This window comes from Galleria mellonella, unplaced genomic scaffold, assembly GCF_026898425.1.
Source record: "Galleria mellonella isolate WM207_F2 unplaced genomic scaffold, CSIRO_AGI_GalMel_v1 utg257, whole genome shotgun sequence".
Taxonomy (NCBI): domain Eukaryota; kingdom Metazoa; phylum Arthropoda; class Insecta; order Lepidoptera; family Pyralidae; genus Galleria; species Galleria mellonella.
Window position 1 is genome coordinate 171,862 of NW_026442054.1, and position 20,396 is coordinate 192,257.

At 33.1% G+C, this 20,396-nt stretch overlaps 2 protein-coding genes and 1 long non-coding RNA gene across 3 annotated transcripts; 1 reads left to right on the forward strand and 2 right to left on the reverse strand.

The window, feature by feature from the left end:
* Positions 1 to 4,535: 4,535 nt before the first annotated feature.
* On the reverse strand, positions 4,536 to 11,705 carry LOC128200704 (uncharacterized). Its single transcript, XM_052894959.1, has 5 exons — positions 11,474 to 11,705; positions 9,664 to 9,690; positions 8,680 to 8,811; positions 7,921 to 8,120; positions 4,536 to 7,226 (listed from the first exon to the last, which is right to left on the reverse strand). Exons 1-5 carry the CDS (start codon positions 11,550 to 11,552, stop codon positions 6,858 to 6,860), a joined length of 807 nt encoding a protein of 268 aa, XP_052750919.1. The 5' UTR covers positions 11,553 to 11,705; the 3' UTR covers positions 4,536 to 6,857.
* Positions 11,706 to 14,320: 2,615 nt separating this feature from the next.
* On the forward strand, positions 14,321 to 20,147 carry LOC128200705 (uncharacterized). Its single transcript, XR_008252847.1, has 2 exons — positions 14,321 to 14,593; positions 19,126 to 20,147. It is a non-coding gene; the product is annotated as an uncharacterized LOC128200705 (long non-coding RNA).
* Positions 14,878 to 20,168, reverse strand: LOC113514587 (protein C19orf12 homolog). Its single transcript, XM_026898685.3, has 4 exons — positions 19,957 to 20,168; positions 19,175 to 19,333; positions 17,707 to 17,935; positions 14,878 to 17,583 (listed from the first exon to the last, which is right to left on the reverse strand). Exons 1-3 carry the CDS (start codon positions 20,042 to 20,044, stop codon positions 17,709 to 17,711), a joined length of 474 nt encoding a protein of 157 aa, XP_026754486.1. The 5' UTR covers positions 20,045 to 20,168; the 3' UTR covers positions 14,878 to 17,583; positions 17,707 to 17,708.
* Between the last annotated feature and the right edge of the window lie 228 nt (positions 20,169 to 20,396).

Consider the following 20,396-nt stretch of genomic DNA (forward strand, 5'->3'; position numbering starts at 1 on the left):
GGTACAGAGGAATAACACCTCACCTTTAGAATGGCAAATAAGCTGATGGAAAGTGGTAACCGTCGCCTATAGACATGAGCAGTACCATGGACATAACAGAGTATACTGTTTCGCCCATGATACCCCTCATGCGTTGCCATTCCTGAGGACTCGGGTGTTATTTCTCTGTACCCAGTAAATTCACTGTCACATCCCACCCTTCAAACCGAAACACAGCCATGTGAACGAACACTAATTGTCATGTAATCGTTAGTGCTTAGACTACTGGTTGTACCTTACACTGTGGTGGAACTTTTAAATAATATTGTTTTTTTTTTTCTGGAAAATGGTGTTTTATTGTTTTAGATAGTAGTATTTTATTTTTATCCATTTTGACAAGTGTTGTTTTATTTTATTTTTTTATAATGTTTTTTTTTTTATTGGTTCTAGTAAATGATAGTGTTTATTATTAAATTATTTAACCAATACGTTCCTTTTTGTAACAGAAGTAATCTCAGTTTATATATCATGACATTTTACAATATATACAAAATATGTATATACAATTAAATTGTTGTGATCGAATCCAGTTTTAGTAATGTATTAGTTGATCACGGGTAAACGGTAGAGATGTTTAGTTCTAAGCAAAACTTAATTAAGCATATAAATTATTTATTAAATAAATATAAGTGCTTATTTACAAGAGGATTTTAAATATCTTTATGACACTAGTATATAGGGTTGGAATGTCAAGCTTGTTTATATGTAATTAAGACTTAAATTGTAATGTACACGATTAACAATATTTCACAGTAAAAATAAGTACACAAATTGAATTAAACACAGCGTAACTTAGTCTGCCACATATATGTACATACATACACACACATACATACACACACATACATACACACACACATATACATACACACACATACATACACACACATACATACATACATATACATACATACACATACATATATACATATACATTCTATAGAATCATATATCCTATTATAATATAATAAATGCGAAAATTTGTAACGGTGGATGTATGAATGTTTGAATTTTTACTCTTTTCATCGAAAAAAACAATCAAAAACTTGATTTTTTTGTTCGTGGTTCCCCGGATGTCTTATCGAATTAGATCGGCAAAAACGGATTCTTGCCGAGTTTCGAGAGAAAACACGGGCTCCATGCCGACGGGGTTTCGTTAAGAGGTAACTTCACAGATGGCGTGACAAGCCAGTTCGCACCGCACGGCGGTCAGACCAGAACTGAAGCATTGTTAGGGACATAAGGAAGGGGTCCTGCGCTTACCTGGCCTCCCCACTCCTCTTTCTCGCATTCCAGAACACTTTTATTCGTATACATATACATTCTATAGAATCATATATCCTATTATAATATAATAAATGCGAAAATTTGTAACGGTGGATGTATGAATGTTTGTTACTCTTTCACGCAAAAACTACTAAACACATTCGAATGAAATTTGGTACACGGGTAGGTTATATTCTAATTTAGTAACATAAGATATTTTATGCAATTATTCACGTAGACGGTGTCGCGGGATACAACTAGTGATTACATAAAAATAAGACAGTGGCGAGATTGATTTTGGTATGGAAGATATAAATTATAGATGTTTATTTAATTTATTTATTTATGGCAACAAACAGTCATTTACAAAATAATTAACAACAATATACATTACAGTTTTAGAACAGTGGCAATAACAGTATTTTAAAAACATAGAGATATTATTCATGAAGTCCCATGGAAACACGCGTGAAATTTAGCAACAAATTCAAGGTACTAATATATATGTTATGTTATGTTTCTTGGGAAAAGAATAATAATGTAAATTTTTGAAGTAAATATATTTTAAGCATATTCAATCGACTTCAATAACTCGACGTTTTAGTCGAACATTCTTAATTCGATCGTATTTTTTTTTCTGTTTGTTTCACAACTCCGTTATTTGTAAACCGATTTGGTATTTTTTTTTTTTCACTAACTTGCATTACAACCAATCCCTCACCATGTGTTACTTTTTAAAATAACTGTTTAATCAAATCATCATCGGATATCATCACATGCACATATAAGAAAAGATGGATGACTTGTATGAAAGGTCATATGCATGGGTAATGACAAAACATGGTTGATGAAGGGGAAATCGCTGAAAAAGATGTTCTGCGTGCACCGTGAATAATACGATAAATGTAAGATACAACATTCACGATAACAACACATAAGATTTTTTTTTCTTTTTTACGATATTGTTGCCCATATATACATATACATATACATACATATATATATATATATATATATATAATTTTTTTGTAAAAGTTTGTAAAATCTGCATATACACTACACTTTACAAATATACCTCTCTACACACTTAGACATTCCCACTAAATTTAGAATGTAAATTAAGGCCAGCAGAGCACACCTGCAATGCCGTAGGTGTTGTTGGTGATCATGGGCGGCGGTAGTCACTTACCATCAGGTGAGCCGCACGCTCGTTTGCCCGCTGTGTTGTAAAAAAACCAACTCCCCTTATTCACAAGAACGTCACACGTCTTTCATAAATCTTATTTTAGTTGTTAGTGTTTTGTCTCTTTTCTTTCTTTCTTCTGTGCTAATATATAAATTTGAAAGACAATGATAAAGCACTGTAATTTTAGTTTTGATTTTCATCAATAAGGGGGGTGGGGTGAGGGGGGGGTTAGAATTTATTGTATTTATTTAAAAATTGTTTATTGTACGAAAATACTTGACGTCTGTGACAATTCTGATTATGTTCTGTTGGATTATTATGTATAATAACTGGACGGGTAAAGCAATAGTTTGTTTCAATAGAAATTTATAAAAAAAAAGCCGGTCAAGTGAGAATCGGACTCGCGCGACGAGGGTTCCGTACACAGTCATCAAGAAGCAATAAACTGAGTTGTGGCCATTTTGTATTGCTATGGCTGTTTTTGTTCAAATTATCACAGAAATAGACCTTGAATGATATTTGTGACAAATGGAAACGTTGACTTATAGCCACTCCCCTCCATCCAAAGGTTGCCTGGAAGAGATCGTTTTTAAGCGATAAGGTCGCCCATTGTTTTCTCACTGTGATTATTTCTTGTAATTGTTTATATTTATAAATTTATAATAAGTTTACTACTGTAATCTTTTAGAGGAAACAATAAAGAATATCTATCTATCGATTTGATTAATCTTTTTTTTTTATATTAATACTGATATTTGACGTCAGCAGACAGTCGCATTGTAGGAAGAATTATTGCATTACACTTTCATTAAGATAGATAGATAGATAGATAATTTATTTGCATTACTTACTTACAGCACACAAATTACAACATACATATACAAAAAAAAAGCGAGATAACATAAATGATTAAAAAGAAAAAAAATACACAAAGCTAAATACAATTTTCGTTTGTGAGTGTGCCATAGCAATACAAGAAAAAAAGATCTATTGAAACCGACTATTATATGAGTCTACTACTCATAGCTTAACTTAGCAACAAGTTTTTATTTATTAATTTATTTATCTATTGTATAAATGGTAGGGATACCGTTTAATATTATTTCCAAATTGATTCAAGTAATGTAACGAGACATACATAAAAACACTATCGGGACTTAAAGCGATGAAAAAATTACTATTACAACTAAATACTAACTCTATACTTGCTTCTTCATTGGCGACGTTCCGACGTGGATATCACCACGTCGTGGTCACGACACGACTGAAGTGAGCGACGTGGTGCAATCCACGTCGAAATGTCGACAATAAAGAGGCAGGTATGTAGGTAATATTTGCCTGCAAAAATATTTATTTATACTTCATTGTACACAAAAAATACTTTGTTATAATTTATTTCAAATGAAGATTTTGATTTTTAGACTTTGTACAAAAGTCGATTGCTTGGGTACCTCTGTCCCATTCGTGTTTCTACCGTGAAGCAGTTGTGTTTGCATGGCTGTGTTTCGGTTTGAAGGGTGGGATATGGCAGTGAATTTACTGGGTACAGAGGAATAACACCTGAGTCCTCAGGAATGGCAACGCTTGGACGGTATCATGGGTGAAACAGTATACTCTGTTATGTCCATGCTACTGCTCATGTGTATAGGCGACGGTGACCACTTTCCATCAGGTGGGCCGTCAGCTTGTTTGCCATTCTAAGTTGTAAAAAATAAAGATGTACAACAGGCGAACTTAACTCTGTAAGAGTTCTCTACCAGCAAACACTGAGTGGAATAGAGCGTTAATTATTAAATTTTTCATCGTAATAAAATCCTGATAGTGTATTTAAATATGTGTAAAGTTTAAAATTAACTAATGCAATGAGATACCCAAATAATTGTGATAGAATAATATTCGCCTTGTGGTCTGATTAGCCGAACACAGTATAGCGTGAAAATGTTCCTTCTTTAACTGTGCACGTGAATAAAAATATATTTTACGTCATTACTGCCTTTTATTTTCTATACTTCAAAAACTTGCGCAGACGAACTGTTTTTGTCCGCGCAAAATAATTCCCTATTTTGTTTTTTTTTTTTTTTTAATGGGTGTTTGATATAACATTAATAAATAATCCGGTTGGTGCAGTAATAGTCTTTAATAATAGTCTTTAGTATTAAAGATGCTGGCCACTCAGCTTTTAAGATAATCGGTAAATCAACTTATAATAGTCTGACAACTGATTGACGACATAAACAGAAAAAAATAATAATTTAAGATTAAAAAATAAATTCATTTCATACTAAAAATAACTTTATTCATCTGTTACAAATTACCGACAGAATACAGAGCTTTGTTTCGATCCGGAAAAAAAAAAACTATTTAAATATTACAATAAAAAAGTTATTAAAAAATGGCTCCGGAAAAAAGGAACAGGATTAATACGTGGTTTTATTTTATAAAATTTCCCGAAGTAATATTATCCAACTAAAAACCTACGGAGAAAAATTAACTTTCTTCTCGAACTGTCCAGTAGATTTTGGTCCTTCGACTGACAGACAAAAAATATAATGAGAAACTTAACAATTAGCTTACTAAGAAATGTCTCTATTCACTCGACACTTTCCATTCCAAGCCTTTTTTCTTTTTATTCCACCAGCTCCACGCTAAAATTGTGTTCTTTAACTTTTAGGGGTTTTTTCGTATTTTGTAAATAAAATTGTATTTTTTCTTATATGATAAACTTTATTTTAAGAGTAATTACAGGATAATATATTATAATTCTTAATTCTAATCTTTATAATCCCTTTTGGTATGGTAAAAGAAGTATTACACTATGTCGAGTGTCACTCGACAGTGGAGCTGGTGGAATAAAACTAATGTCGAGTGTCACTCGACAGTGGAGCTGGTGGAATAAAACTAATGTCGAGTGTCACTCGACAGTGGAGCTGGTGGAATAAAACTAATGTCGAGTGTCACTCGACAGTGGAGCTGGTGGAATAAAACATGTTGAGTGACACTCGATAGTGGAGTGGAAAGGGTTAAAGACTATTTTAATGTACCACATAAAAGAATATTGATTAAATTAATTAAGAGTCATTAAAAAAAAAAAGAGAAAAAAAATAGTAATTATATACTTGACATTAACACAATGTTAACCTTACCAGAGGGAGACTTTGTACAAAAGTCGATTGCTTGGGTACCTCTGTTCCATTCGTGTTTCAACCGTGAAGCAGTTGTGTTTGCATGGCTGTGTTTCGGTTTGAAGGGCGGCATATGGCGTGAATTTACTGGGTACAGAGGAATAACACCTGAGCCCTAAGGAATGGCAACGCATTGGGGGTTATCATGGGCGAAACAGTATGTGTGTGTACTGTTATGTCCATGGTACTGCTCATGTCTATAAGCGACGGTTACCACTTTCCATCAGGTGGGCCGTTAGCTTGTTTGCCATTCTAAGTTGTATAAAAAAAAAATACAATATACAAATCTCAAAAAATTCATATCTCATAATGTAAATTTTTGTGAACGGTATGTTCATTTATTTATTAATTCTTTATTTCACAATAAAACTTTGTAAAAATGGCGAGCTTAATGCCATATGGCATTCTCTACCAGCTAACCGTTGGGTAAAAACGGAAAGCGTATGAAGAGCAGATGTGGTGAGAAATATGTGACAATCGTAGCAACACATTGAAATAATCATACGTTAACCCTTAAATACCTGAAGTTTCAAATTTAATACCGGGGTTATAAATCACATTGGGCACCTACAAACGATTTTATTTTAATATTTGGCTGTTTACATGTTACCAAATGTTTTTTTCAAAATAAATATATAAAAATATCGTTTTGATTTTTTTTTACTATTTTTCCCCATTAGTAAACTCAGTAAAGGGTACACTTATATATTTTTTAATTTGATTAAAAAAATCAGGCTTTTAAGAGTTAATACATAAGAAATGCTCATATCTTATATATAAAATTCTCGTGTCGCGGTGTTTGTTACCAAACTTCTCCGAAACGGCTTTACCGATTTTTATGAAATTTGGTGTGCATATCGGGTAGGTCTGAGAATCGGCCAACATCTATTTTTCATAACTCTCAATGATAAGGGTGACCCTCCCCAAAAACAATTTGTTTTATTTTTTTAACAAATTTTTCCATTTTTATTTTATTATGATTTAGCATTGAAAAATACACACAACTTTAAATTTTCACCGTTTTACGATCAACCGCTGTATTTTAATCGCGATTTTTATATTTCTCAATAAGTGGTAAAACAACGTTTACGGGGTCAGCTAGTATTTAAATAAAAATCTGATTAGGGGAATGTTCTTAGATCTTGACCTTAGTAATTAAGACGTTATTGAAGCTTATATCCGTACTACTGAGTTGGTATTGTACTATTTACTGTATTTGCAGTACTTGGCGATTCGTCGAACAAACCCATGTCGGCTTCAAACAAAATGTTATGTATCCTATGTTCTACTATAGCTTTAGTTCGAGGCGAGTACTGTTTATATTTAACAGCGACAAGGGCCAAAAATGGCTCCGTTTTATCATTTAATGATTGCGTTTCACGAGTGTTTTTTAAACTGGACGCGTCTGGTGCATGACTCCCTTTCAATTTATCCTTTTCTGTCGACCCTGGCGCCCTCTGTGGCTTAACTTTATGGATTGGTTTCGCGTTTGACTGTGTTGCCTGATCTTCACCGGAACCCAAATCATTTATATCTGGCATCTTAATACAAGTCTGTAAGCAGAATTAACATTTATTGGAAATAATTTTCAGAGAAGGCAACAGTTTACTAAGTTTTCGGCCAGGAAGTAGATGTGGCAGTTAATTTACAGGGTAGAAGAATAACACCTGAATCCTCAGGAATGGCAACGCATGGGGGGTATCATGAGCGAAAAAGTATATATATATATATATATATATATATATATATATATACTTAGAATATCAAGCTGACGGCTCACCTGATGGAAAGTGGTAACCGTCGCCTATAGACATGAGCAGTACCATAGACATAACAGAGTATACTGTTTCGCCCATGATACCCCCATGCGTTGCCATTCCTTGAGGACTCGGGTGTTATTCATTCGTACCTTGTAAATTCACAAATCTAATCGTATTATATGTATGTAGATAGTCGGTTCTTTAATCTAATCTAAATTATCTTAAATCTTAAATATAATCTAAATAATTTATTTATATTACTTACAGCACACAAATTACAATACAAACATACACATAATACACAGCAAAAGAGACAAAAGAATGAAAATAAAAAAGCACAAATAAAAAAAACAAAATGTATAAAATAACAATCTCCCTTCTTTCCCTTCCTTCATGCGTGTGCCATAGTAACACAAAATGGTCACAGCTCAGTTTATTGCTTTGCCCTTAAAACAGTAAAACACTGATATTCTACTGTGTACATTACCTTGCGTCTTAATATATGAGCAATGAAGTCAATTACTAAGTAAACACACTGCTGTCGACTTTCTGTGCACGCCATTACAAGTTTGAATGCTTGTATGTAGTCATCAGGGTGCAACTCACGCAGGTAGTTGTATACTATGTATAGTAAAGCTTTTAACTCCTCCTTCACGGTCTCCCAGATCTCTCTCAGCGGTATTAATGCTGTAATTGGTTAATTACAATCTATTTCAATAAAACTTAATGATAAAGGAACGAAGTTCTTGTTTATTTTTTTTTTTTATACAACTTAGAATGGCAAACAAGCTGACGGCCCACTCGATGGGAAGTGGTAACCGTCGCCTATAGACATGAGCACTGCCATGGACATAACAGAGTATACTGTTTCGCCCATGATACCCCCCATGCTTTGCCAAGACTATTGTACCTTTTAATATGTGGATAAATCTTTAAAATCGGTTAAGTATTTTTTATTTTATTTATTTTAAACAAAAAATTAAATCTTTCTTATTACTAGATCTACACTTTGGAAATCACGATAACCCGAGTATCATGGGCGAAACAGTATACTCTGTTATGTTCATGGTACTGCTCATGTCTATAGGCGACGGTTACCACTTTCCATCAGGTGGACAACGCTTGTTTACCATTCTAAGTTGCATAAAAAAAACATAATTATATTTTATTAATATTATTAATTTTAATAAAAAAATTGTGCGAACCCGGGACTGGTCGCTAGCAAATAAAGAAGCAACAAAGTCACTGTAGGCGGCAAAGCCAGCGGCGCCTCCAACGCCGGCGCCGAGAACTCCAGCCATCGTCCCCCCTGCATACGCACCGATGACTCCTCCAACTATTGTGCATACTGTAGTTACTATTGCAGCGTTCTTGTCCCATACTTTTACCTTTACCTAAATGCCGTCTGCACAAAATCAGTAATTCATTCTATGGTAATTGCATAAGATTTTATAATAAACTGCCGGAATCTGCATTAAATCTGACAGAGAGGCAATTCAAATCTTATATTAAACAATTTTTATGTAAGAAAGCCTATTACAGGATAGACGAATTCATAGATGACAACATATCAAGTAAATAATTAGTTTATTAGCATACAACGTTATAATTTTATTTTCTCATTGCTTTCTTGATTTAATTGATTAATTTTAGAAATATGAAAGCGTAGCGGTTTTTTGTATTAATTGCCGCATGCATTCTTATGTAAAATGTGAATACTATAACTATCAGATGGCAATTGTGAGTAGCTTTGACGTGGTCTAGTGTTTTGAGTAGTCATGCTCACTAAAATGTCCAGACTTGTGGCGGCGTGGTGGGCCGGGTCATTGGGCTCCCTAAAATATGGTCGAGCGCAGTGATGGCTGGCTCATCCGTCATACTCGTGAACGGGTGCTGCTTGTAGGGACTGGTCTGCTCTAATCACTATGACTGATTTCCTCTTATTAATTGTTTAACCAGTTGGTTATGTATTCAATTTTTTTTTTTCTTTTTGAGTATTTAATTGAATTAGTGCTAATTGGTGGTTTGTATTCACACAATTAAACTTAAAAATGTAAAATAATAATAAAATTATTTAAAAGAGCATCACGCAAGTTTCTTGCTCGTTCTTCTTGTGATGAGACAGCTTTCCGAACGAGCGGTAAATTAAAAAAAATGTAATGACTTTTCAAAAGTGCTTCAATGTAAGTTTATTTGAATAAATGATAAAAAAAAAAAAAAAAAAAAAAAAATACTATGCGGATATCAAAGAATTCCGCTGAAAGTAATATTTTATTATCGTTTTTGTTTATAAGTAAACTTTAAATATTACACCTGCACCGTCTTCACTGGGTAATTTAGGGCAACAGATCGCAGAATGAAAATTTAATGCCAGGATTGCTTTATGCAGTAGCAGCAACATTATTTGTTTGTTAATGCATATTAGCAAATAGGAAACATGTAAAAAATGGTATCATGACTATTTCCTTATATTCCTAGTAATTCTAGTTCCTAAAAAAGAGAAAAATAAAATAAAAGACAAAGTTAATTAAATTATTTAACTTAAATTACCAAATTAATTCAATTAAATAACTAAGTCATTTAAATTAAATAACTAAATTAATTAAATTATTTTTCTATTATTATATATATATATATATATATATATATATATATATATATATATATATATATATATATATATATATATATATATATATATATGGCAGATGTGGCAGTTAATTTACAGGGTAGAAGATATATATATATATATATATATATATATATATATATATATATATATATATATATTTAAACTTTAATACACAGTTTGTCGGACTTATCACTGGGCGGTGTTCTCTACCAGTCAACCATTGGGCAAACTAAGAAATATGTGGGTGGTGCATTTTTGAATAGAGGGAAAATAAAGCAACACTTTTATCAAGTATTATTATTCATATAATATAAACATACACATAATATATTACATAAAAAAGTAAATATATACATACATACATAAACAAATACATAAAATATTACTATATAAAACAAATAAATAAAACAACTGCGTGGTGTGATAAAGTAATAAATATCTATGTACATATAGATATAGTTTTAAATGTTATTTACTTATGCTGTGCTTATATTTAGTGCGTGTGAGTTTGTTTGTTACCTCTTATCACCTTAATGGCTTAACTAGTTGCTATAAGTACTTACATCTTAGACTATATAGATAGAGAATCGAGCCTCAAAAAAGAGTCAACTTTTTGTCAGCTAATTGTTAAAATTGCTGACTCCGTTTTTTTTTAAGAGTTCTATATACATACGCACATAATATATCTTGATGTATATTTAAATATTTAATAAAAAAAAAATTACATATTAAAAATATGCAATAATTATAACACAAAATAAATAAAGAAGTTATAAAGGACATACTCATAACTATTTATCACACAAAATTGTATGAATAAGTTGACCCCCATTTCTAGAAGCATTTGTATGGAAGCACTCTATATAATCTAAGACTTACACATAGTACAGGGCACGGAAGGGAACGTAGGCTACCGATCAATGATAATATCCAAGTCATATAGATCAAGTTGCGGTTAAAAGTTAGTAAAATACATACACACTAGTAAATAGAAAATGCCCAAAACAAATTCATTAAAAACATGTATAATTACATCCGTCAGTTTGGAGAGGCGACCATTTTGAATTTAATGTAATATCACTAACTTTGTTTGATGATACATCGATACCAATATCAATAGGGTTGAAACAAATAGAGTTGGTCCGCAAAGAAAAGAAAACAATTGTTTTAACTTAAAAATTAATCTACTAAACCGATTTTGATAAACATTTATAAAGGGCCAATCTGAATATTCTTACAGATCAAAAAATCCTTCAAATCGGTAGGTATATAAATGACATGAAGTTCTGAGGTAACATACGTAAAAAAAAATACAAGCGAATTGTGAACCTAATTCAGATTCAGCAAGCAAATTTTGATATAATCGAAACAAACTAACTAAATATGTATATTAAAAATAAATACATACCCAATTCCAGTATCATTTTCTCGATCGTCAGCAAGTCAAAGGGACAATTAGAAGCAACGCTTTGGTTTTGGAAAGTCATATTAATTATTTATTTTAATATAAACAATAAAAACAGATATAGATTCGGATTTATTTTCTATTCCAGAATATGAATGAAATAACAAGCAAAATAAAATAAGAAAACACACTGAGACAGACCAAACCGCCACACTCGTTGCCACACCTTTGATATAATTTTACAATCTTCACTAGTGTTGTGCCGAGTGAGATGTAGCTCAATACCTAATTTATATTTATAACTTCAATGCCTGGTATTTTAAAACATGTTTTTGAGTACAGGCGTATTCAAAAGAGGAAGGAGCGAAGATAGGGGGGGGGGGGGGGGTTTGAAAATTTAAATCCTTGATCATTTATCTTCTTTATTAGAAGTAAGTTTCAGAAACCATCGAAAGAATATTCTAGTCAAATAGAGTAATTGTATACCCATACAAGTACTCAAGTACTTATCCGAGTCCTAAGACTCGATTCGATTATTTTTAACGATTAAGGAAATACTCGAATACGAAAAAAACACATTTCCTACCCTGCAGTATTACTTCAAACTGGTTAAACTAACCACACAATAACTTATTTATATTTTTTACTATCTTTTGTGAAAAGTAAAATAAATCATTCATACACATTTACTATTTACATAACAAATGTGATCGTAATTATCTAAATTATCTCACTAAATACACAATATTATGTACCAATGATAAGCTGAGACAGAATGACTCAAATACCTGACAAATACTCGAGTACTCAACATACAGAATTGGGATAAACAACATTAAAATACAGGTGTCCAAATACTAATCACGTATTTATTGTAAGATTTTATATTTCTATTTCATCATACATATTTTTTTTTCTTAATTAGCAAAGTAAAGTTTATTAAAATGATTAAACTTGAATCTCAAGCCAGGATTCGACTTTTTTTAGTAGTACCAATATACATGAATATAATTAAGGATCGACTCGGTACATCACTATCGTATATGGCTTACTCACTATGGGAAAGAACCCGAAACAATAGCCGATGTTGCCACATGTGAATTCTTTTTTCTCCTAAACTTTTTTTCATAATCTTACAATTTTTGTATTGCCGAACCGTTTTAAATATATTTTTTTGTTAAGTAATTACTACAATGACGATGGGACAAAACATACTCCCTATCTAATGTTAACTCACACTATGTCTGCATTATATTAAACGATTTACAACTGTCAAGACTTTCGAATAAATTGTCCACAAACAACATATATAGGTTGTTTTTCTTTAATTTTTTTCCAACTATCCCATAATACATCTCTATGGAACAAATTTTTATTCCTACTTACAAAAAATACTAAAATGATAATACACTGACAATAGGACGATTATTTTTTTGTAGTAGGTTTTACGGCTCTGGATACTGATTTGCAGAATGTAAAAAAATGGCACCATAGATAATAATACAATCCCTACTACCTCTTCTCCTATTACTAATATATATAATTTTTTTTTGATGGATGATAATGGAATGGTGACCCCACCCGCACTATCGGTATACACCGGCGGGGCAACAGTGAAAGATGATAGGTGAAGAGATGAAGTAGGTCAGTTAGCCCATCGTGACGAATTCAACAAGAATTGTTCACGATGGTTTCCAGGGGGAACCACGTGGAGGTCGACCTAATAAGGCATTTTGCTAGCAATGGGGCTGTCAAACTCCATTACTAATAATCCCTTCCCCGCCCCCTATTACTAATATTATGTGAACTTGTTACTTCTTAGAGCCGTAACAGACTGTTATGGTCAACTGTTACTAACAGTTGACCAATCACTATGAAATTTGGTACATACATATATACTATATAGGATTAAAGATATAAGCCACTTTTTATCTCAATCAGTGAGCATATCATGCTCAAGTTGTGATATACTACATTAATTCTAACAAAATCCTAACAATGATATTTCCAGGCTTTTTAATAAATGAACTGCATTGTAGAATTTTTATATGGATATTTCTTCAAGATTTAGTATACAAACGAACGTATCGAGTGCGAGGATTTCCCCCCATAAACGCCAAGGCTGTGAAATGAACTCCCTGCTGAGTATTTACCTAGAGAGTATGTATTAGTATGTGGTTCTTCAGAGACGGCAGCGACCATGTGACACGCCTAGCGTCACAGGCGTCCATGCTTGTTTGCGAGACACCACGCCGGCATACACAGACCATGCCGGCTGAAGAACCCAGTGTATTCCGGCTGAAGAACCCAGCGATCCGGAGGTCGTCGCCTCCGGAGTTGAAGCCGGGGTAGTGGGGTATACCCCGAGGCCCCTACCTCGCCCGCCCACACATCATCTGGCCGGCATGAGATGTCCCTATTGATTAATTGTTTGCTACCTTCGTGGTATAAAAAAAAAAAACTTTTTTTTGTCTATGGAGAATAATAAAATTTCCCTTAAAAATTGTAATTCTACTATTATAAACATGTAAGTTTTATTGTTACACGAGTAGATCATATAGATGAAGAATGTAAATAAAAAAAATAGGATTTTCCATTTGAATAGACCTTTAATGATGGACATGATAAAAAAAATAATCAATAAAATAGATATTTTATTTAACAAAAAAATCCAACACATGACTTAGCTACTATGAAATACTAAAATTACAAAAATAAAACTTTTTTTTAATTTTTTTTATATATATCACACAACTTACATCTTAGATTATGGATATAGAGGATCGAGTTACAAAAACAGGTCAACTTTTTGTCAGCTAATTGTCAAATTAGCTGACTCGTATTTTTTATCAGTGTTCTATATATTTAGGCATACAATGTATCTTGATGTATTATTTAATAAATAAAAGAAGTGTTTACACATTAGAAACATGCAGAAATTATAAGACAAAATAAATATAGACGTTATAAAGGAATCACTCATAACGATTTATCACGCAAAATTGTATGAAAAAGTTGAGCCGTTTTTCTCGAAGTATTTCTGTGGAGACTGTCTATCTAATAATCTGAGCTCTATACCTACATTTAAAACTTCAATATCACAGCGAAATCTATTATTATATTGTAAGTACCAATATTAACTATTTCTCTGATTAAGTAAACAAATATTATATTTTTTTTTTATGACGGTTCATAAAACAGTAATTAGCCCAAATTATCAGTTTAAACTATTAATAGGTTAAAAGTTCATTTTTTTTTATTTCTTGGCAATATACTTTGTACAACATTATTAATTAATAACACCTGAGTCCTCAAGAATGGCAACGCATATATATATATATATATATATATATATATATATATATATATATATATTGATGGCGAAAACAAAAAAAACCGAATTAGAAGCCAAAACCGATCAGAAACCTGTATTCATTTTGACCAGGTTCTTCATTTAGATAATAAGAGAACAATCAGTATTTAATATATTCGTTTTTGTACCAATACATAGATATTGTAATTACAGACAATATATATAGATATATTTATCATATATTTACTCTTTACACTAAACAGAAATTGTCTGTGCAAGAGAGGAGTGGATTCAGCCGCTTAATCTAACATTAGATCAATTGCATCGTCGTACAAATCGGTGACAATTTTAAATTAATTTTATTACAACAAATATTTACATTGAGCAATTAATTTATAGTGTTATAGCGGGCGCGCATAGTAAGACAACGGTAGGTGCCTATCGCTCCCCGCATACTTCTTCGCCCGCGCCTCGACACTCCCAGCGCAGGGCCAGACGCGAGCAGTCGGCACTAACCACCGTCCCGTACTTACGCGTGTCGAGGTCGCGAGCGAGACCGCCGTTACGATATACCTAACCTATAGTGTAGTTCTTAGAGAAGGATCACATAAATTCCTATTATATGTTAAAACCAATAGTTGAATCTATATTGGATTGGACGCTAGTTCATTATTCATGGGGCCGGCGGACACCGCCATGTTCGGGGTTCACATGAAAGAGGATTGCGTCGTGTAAACTTACATTTTGACGCGGTTTCGTGCGCTTCATGCCTACTGATTGTTACATAAATAATTGTCGAATTGTCGAGTCATTTATCAGACGTTTCAAGGCATATCCTGAACATCATTTATAACATTGGTGAATTTGAGATTAAATATAAAAAAAAAAACTAAATTAAAAAAATAAACGGCCAGTCTTTAAATTTTGCAATTAAATGGGATACTGTCAGACTTGATATTATTCCTAGCTGTATTTATATATGTAGATATTTACATAAGATCCTTATTAAAACATTATGAACGCATTCCCTGTAAAATTTTATCAACTACGTTACATTTTAAAATCACAAATAAGTTAGGTGAATAAATATCACACAGAGAAAAATATCTATTTTATAAATAGTCACAAACCTTATTTCGCTATTTGATATGTATTAAACATTAACTACCTACTTATTGTTAAGTTTCATAAGCACACATTATGTTTTAATGTAACCCACTACCAGTTTAACTTACGTGTAATTAGATCGAGAAATCTCGACTAGTTTCGGTATCGATTCGCGACCCTTAATCATGAGCGACTGTAATGCGCGCCTCGGCCTGCTAAACGCGAGATAAACCGGTATTAGTAAATTAAACCGTTAGTTATTACATGAAAACACTAACTACCTAATTTATTTACTAATTAAAACCCATTGTATGGTGCGTTGTGACGACAGAATTAGCGTGAATATAATTTTAATAATAGAGCAGTAGTGTTACTCTGTAAATTCACCTTCTTTTTTTTTTAATTAAAAAAACAAAAACGTGAATGTCGACTTAGAATTTTATTAGCCGATCCGCGAGTGATAAAAAAGTAAAATTGATTACAGCACTACTTTTTAGAAAATAAATAGTAAATAAGTGGATGTTTACAGAATAGCACAGCGGATAAGAATAAGAAATATATATTTATATTATTACATGTATCACATCTCCATATTTAGAACTAACAGAATTTTTCATCGTGCCTCCCACCAAATTATTTATAATTACTCCTCTCCATCCAAAGGTTGCCTGCAAGAGATCGCTCTTAGCGATAATTGCCACTGTGATTATTTCTTGTAATTGTTTATATTTATAATAAGTTTACTATTGTAATAAAGAGTAAACAATAAAGAGTATCTATCTATCTATAAGTGACAGTTACAATTAGCATAAAACATTTATTATTTTACTGGTGCATTTGGACAGCATTCAGACAAAACTTGTGACGTACTGCTTCTTAATATGTAAAAAATATTCTACGATAGTGATTTATCCAGTTGCCATTTATAAAATCTAGTTATGTCAAAGGGTTATTTTTTTTTTTAATTTTAAAAATCTCCTACCACAGTTACTAAGTATGATCACACAATACTATTTGAAACACTGGTTTCCCGTCAAAGATGTACCTTGTCCATTTTATTATTTTCTAGATATATTAAGTGGTACATTATTTACTAACAAATAAATATATAAATGATATTTATTTATTAATATAACAACTGTTAATTGTCCACAGCTGGACATAGGCACTTGGCAGGTGGGTTGGCAACCCCAGATGGGTTTTAATGATGTTTTAAAAGGGATTCTGCTGTCCATTCTTCAACCATTACATTGTCTTAGTCGCCTCTTACAACAGCAATGGGACAGAAATGGATAGCACATCCAATGCAGGGACCACACAGCACAAGTGACATAGTTCACCAGAATTAATAGTAAACATATAATTAGACCGTCATGTAGTCATGGCACAGAATGGGTCACTTTTTTTTTAATACCACTTAGGTGGCAATCAAGCATACAGCCCACTTGATGGTAAGTGGTAAAATTTTACTTTCTCGACGTAAGAAGCAATCAAAGGAACTTAACAGTCGAGGAATGAGCAGCAGCTACCCTCTTAAAATATCTCTAAAGCCTTACTACAGTTGCCAGTCCGCCTGCCAACCGTGGCTACTACTGGCCAAACCCCCCAGAGGGGGAGGCTTATGTTCAGCAGTGGATGATGATGTATTTGAAGTTGCCATTTTATAAGAATCTACATCGCGTGAAAGTTCTGCCTGTAAAAAAAATACAGTCATTTGATTATTTATGTTCACTTACATACTTATGTAGATTTAAAATTATGAAAAAATAATAAAATAGACAACGTTGAGAAGAGCAATAATTAAATTTCCCTGTACCTTTACGCTGCAGTTATGCTTGAAATTACTTCGCGTCCTAACTTATCTGTGATAAAATCAAGAATTGTGATGACCAGCTCTCGTCGACTTGATGTGCACGCCATTAGAATTTCGAATGCCCGAACGTAGTCCACAGGGTCCAGCCGACGTAGGTAGTTGTATACTATGTAGAGTAACTCCTTTAGTTTCTCCTTCACCGTCTCCCAAATCTCTCTCAGTGATACTAATGCTGGAATTTGGACAGTATTGATTTTAAACAGAAATATGATATGTAAGGTGGTGAAACAGTTAAAATGAAGATCCTGTTGCATCCATTTTAGTTCTAAACAGAAACCAGTTCCACTGCCCCGTTCTAAAATAACATAATGTTATATCAAAAACCCATTTCAACATAGTCGATTGCTTGGGTACCTCTGTCCCATTCGTGTTTCAACCGTGAAGCAGTTGTGTTTGCATGGCTGTGTTTCGGTTTGAAGGGTGGGATATGGCGTGAATTTACTGGGTACAGAGGAATAACACCTGAGTCCTCAGGAATGGCAACGCATGGGGGGTATCATGGGCGAAACAGTATACTCTGTTATGTCCATGGTACTGCTCATGTCTATAGGCGACGGTTACCACTTTCCATCAGGTGGGCCGTCAGCTTGTTTGCCATTCTAAGTTTTATAAAAAAAAAAAAAATACTTTTCTAGAGCTGAGAACTGATGCTATCTCTTTCTAACATAGGATAACTTCATAAGTTAGATACGAGAAAAGCATGTTACGTCTAATACATCAGGTAGGGGGGAAGGGATTGTTAGTAATCGGGAGGTTAGTCCCCATTGCTATAAATATACCTTATCAGGTCGACCTTCATGCAGTTCCCCCTGGAAACCATCGTGACTAATTTATCGTTAAATTCGTCATGATGGGCTAATTGACCTGCCTTTTCATCCTTACCAATCATCTATCACTGGTGCCCCGCTAGTGTATACCGATAGCACAGGCAGGGATACCCTTCCATTATCACCCATTAAAAAAATGTACATCATTTAGAGAATAGCTGCTATCCCTTTCTTATACAGGTTAACACCATATCTGTTGTGTAATGTAAACGCGAGGTCAAGATGGCAACTGCATTATTTATCGAAGTACCGTCAACATAGTAATAAGCACACTACCCACAACAACATCGATCTGGCATACCATAAACACCATGTCGATGTCATGTGTTGTAGAACTGGAAGAGGTATTACGGTTTCAATTTAACAACACTGAGTTGTTATTACTTTAACCTATTTTGTTTGACTGTTCAGATATATATGCCTCACCACTAATGCAAGTAGAGCAATTCCTCGAGATAAAATTAATAAGTGAAACAGAGAGATATTATAAATCATAAACTAGTCAAGATAAAAATAAATAAAAAAATTCATTCAGCATACAATCCTTAATAAAGCAGAAATGTTTATACGATAAAAGCACTCACTGTAGACTCCGAGGCCAGTGGCGCCCCCAATGCCGGCACCAAGGGCCGCCCCCAGTCTTCCTCCTGCATATCCACCAATGACTCCTCCAGCTAATGTGCAGACTGCTGTCACTACTGCAGTATCCTTGTCCCATACTATGCGGATATCAAAGTGATCAGCTAAAAATAACAATTGCATATTATTGTTTTTATTTAATACTATACTTAATATTGTACTACAGGCTAATTTTGTTTAAGTAAATAAAGTTATTATTTTTTTTTTTAAATTTTACAAAAATTCTCATCTCCCCTCTTAAGGAGAGGAGTTGGCAACTAACCCCCGGCAGAAGCACAGTCAGCCGGGGTTCAGGGCCCCAGGGAGAGAAACCGGCGTACAATGCGGGCAGAATCTAAGAGCACCGCTTTCTGCAGCTTTCGCGGGAGTGAGCTGACGTCAGATAGACAATCAAAAACCTTGGGGGTATTACGTACAAAAATATATCATGCAAACGTCAAAATTTATACAATTGGGATAAAGGCAGGAAGGTGATAATTAATACTATACTATTGCATGCAAAAACTACTGAACAGATTTAAATGGAATTTAATACACAGGTTACATCCTATCGCAGGACTAGTCAGTTTATATACTGATTTACTCTAGTGAGGCAGCGAGGCATAGGTAAATAGATAATCTCAATAAAAACCATTACAAATAAACAATCTTATAGCTGTTACTATTTGTCTACGTATTAGCACAGTGTTACTAAATAACACAATAATTAAATACAAAATAATCAAACCAAGTTCCAGTAGAATTTGCTCAATCCAATTTGAGTTGAAGCCAAGTTCATGGCCTACATATGATTGTTCCTGCAAAGCTATCTCCATTAGGTATTTTATTGAATTTCAAATAAAAACAATTTATTCCAATTTCAGACGAATAATGAAATAATAATAAAGCAAAGTTCAATTTCAGAAAACACAACAAAAACAGATAATTATTTTTTTAAATCAGAGTTACCAGATGCGATATTTAATGTTTACCCAAATGTCAAATATTTTTTCTACAATTCTACCCGATTCCTTCACCTTTACCCAGTTTATATACTTGTTTGTACTAATTTTTAGTGCATTTTGCTGTATACTCCAAAGCAAACGAAGAAACAAAACCCTTCACTGTGTTCATACGTTTATATTCTTTTAGGCACAACTTGCTGTTACCTTTATCGATATATTTTAT

Coding starts and splice junctions, on each gene's coding strand:
- LOC128200704 (XM_052894959.1), bottom strand. CDS start 11,552: ATGACTTTCCAAAACCAAAGCGTTGCTTCTAATTGTCCCTTTGACTTG. Junction 8,812..9,663: donor CTTTGATATCCGCATAGTAT/TTTTTTTTTTTT, acceptor AGGTAAAAGTAT/GGGACAAGAACGCTGCAATA. Junction 7,227..7,920: donor CTCATATATTAAGACGCAAG/GTAATGTACACA, acceptor TTCTGCTTACAG/ACTTGTATTAAGATGCCAGA.
- LOC113514587 (XM_026898685.3), bottom strand. CDS start 20,044: ATGGAGATAGCTTTGCAGGAACAATCATATGTAGGCCATGAACTTGGC. Junction 19,334..19,956: donor GCAAATTCTACTGGAACTTG/GTTTGATTATTT, acceptor TGTTATTTTTAG/CTGATCACTTTGATATCCGC. Junction 17,936..19,174: donor CACTGGCCTCGGAGTCTACA/GTGAGTGCTTTT, acceptor TCCAAATTCCAG/CATTAGTATCACTGAGAGAG.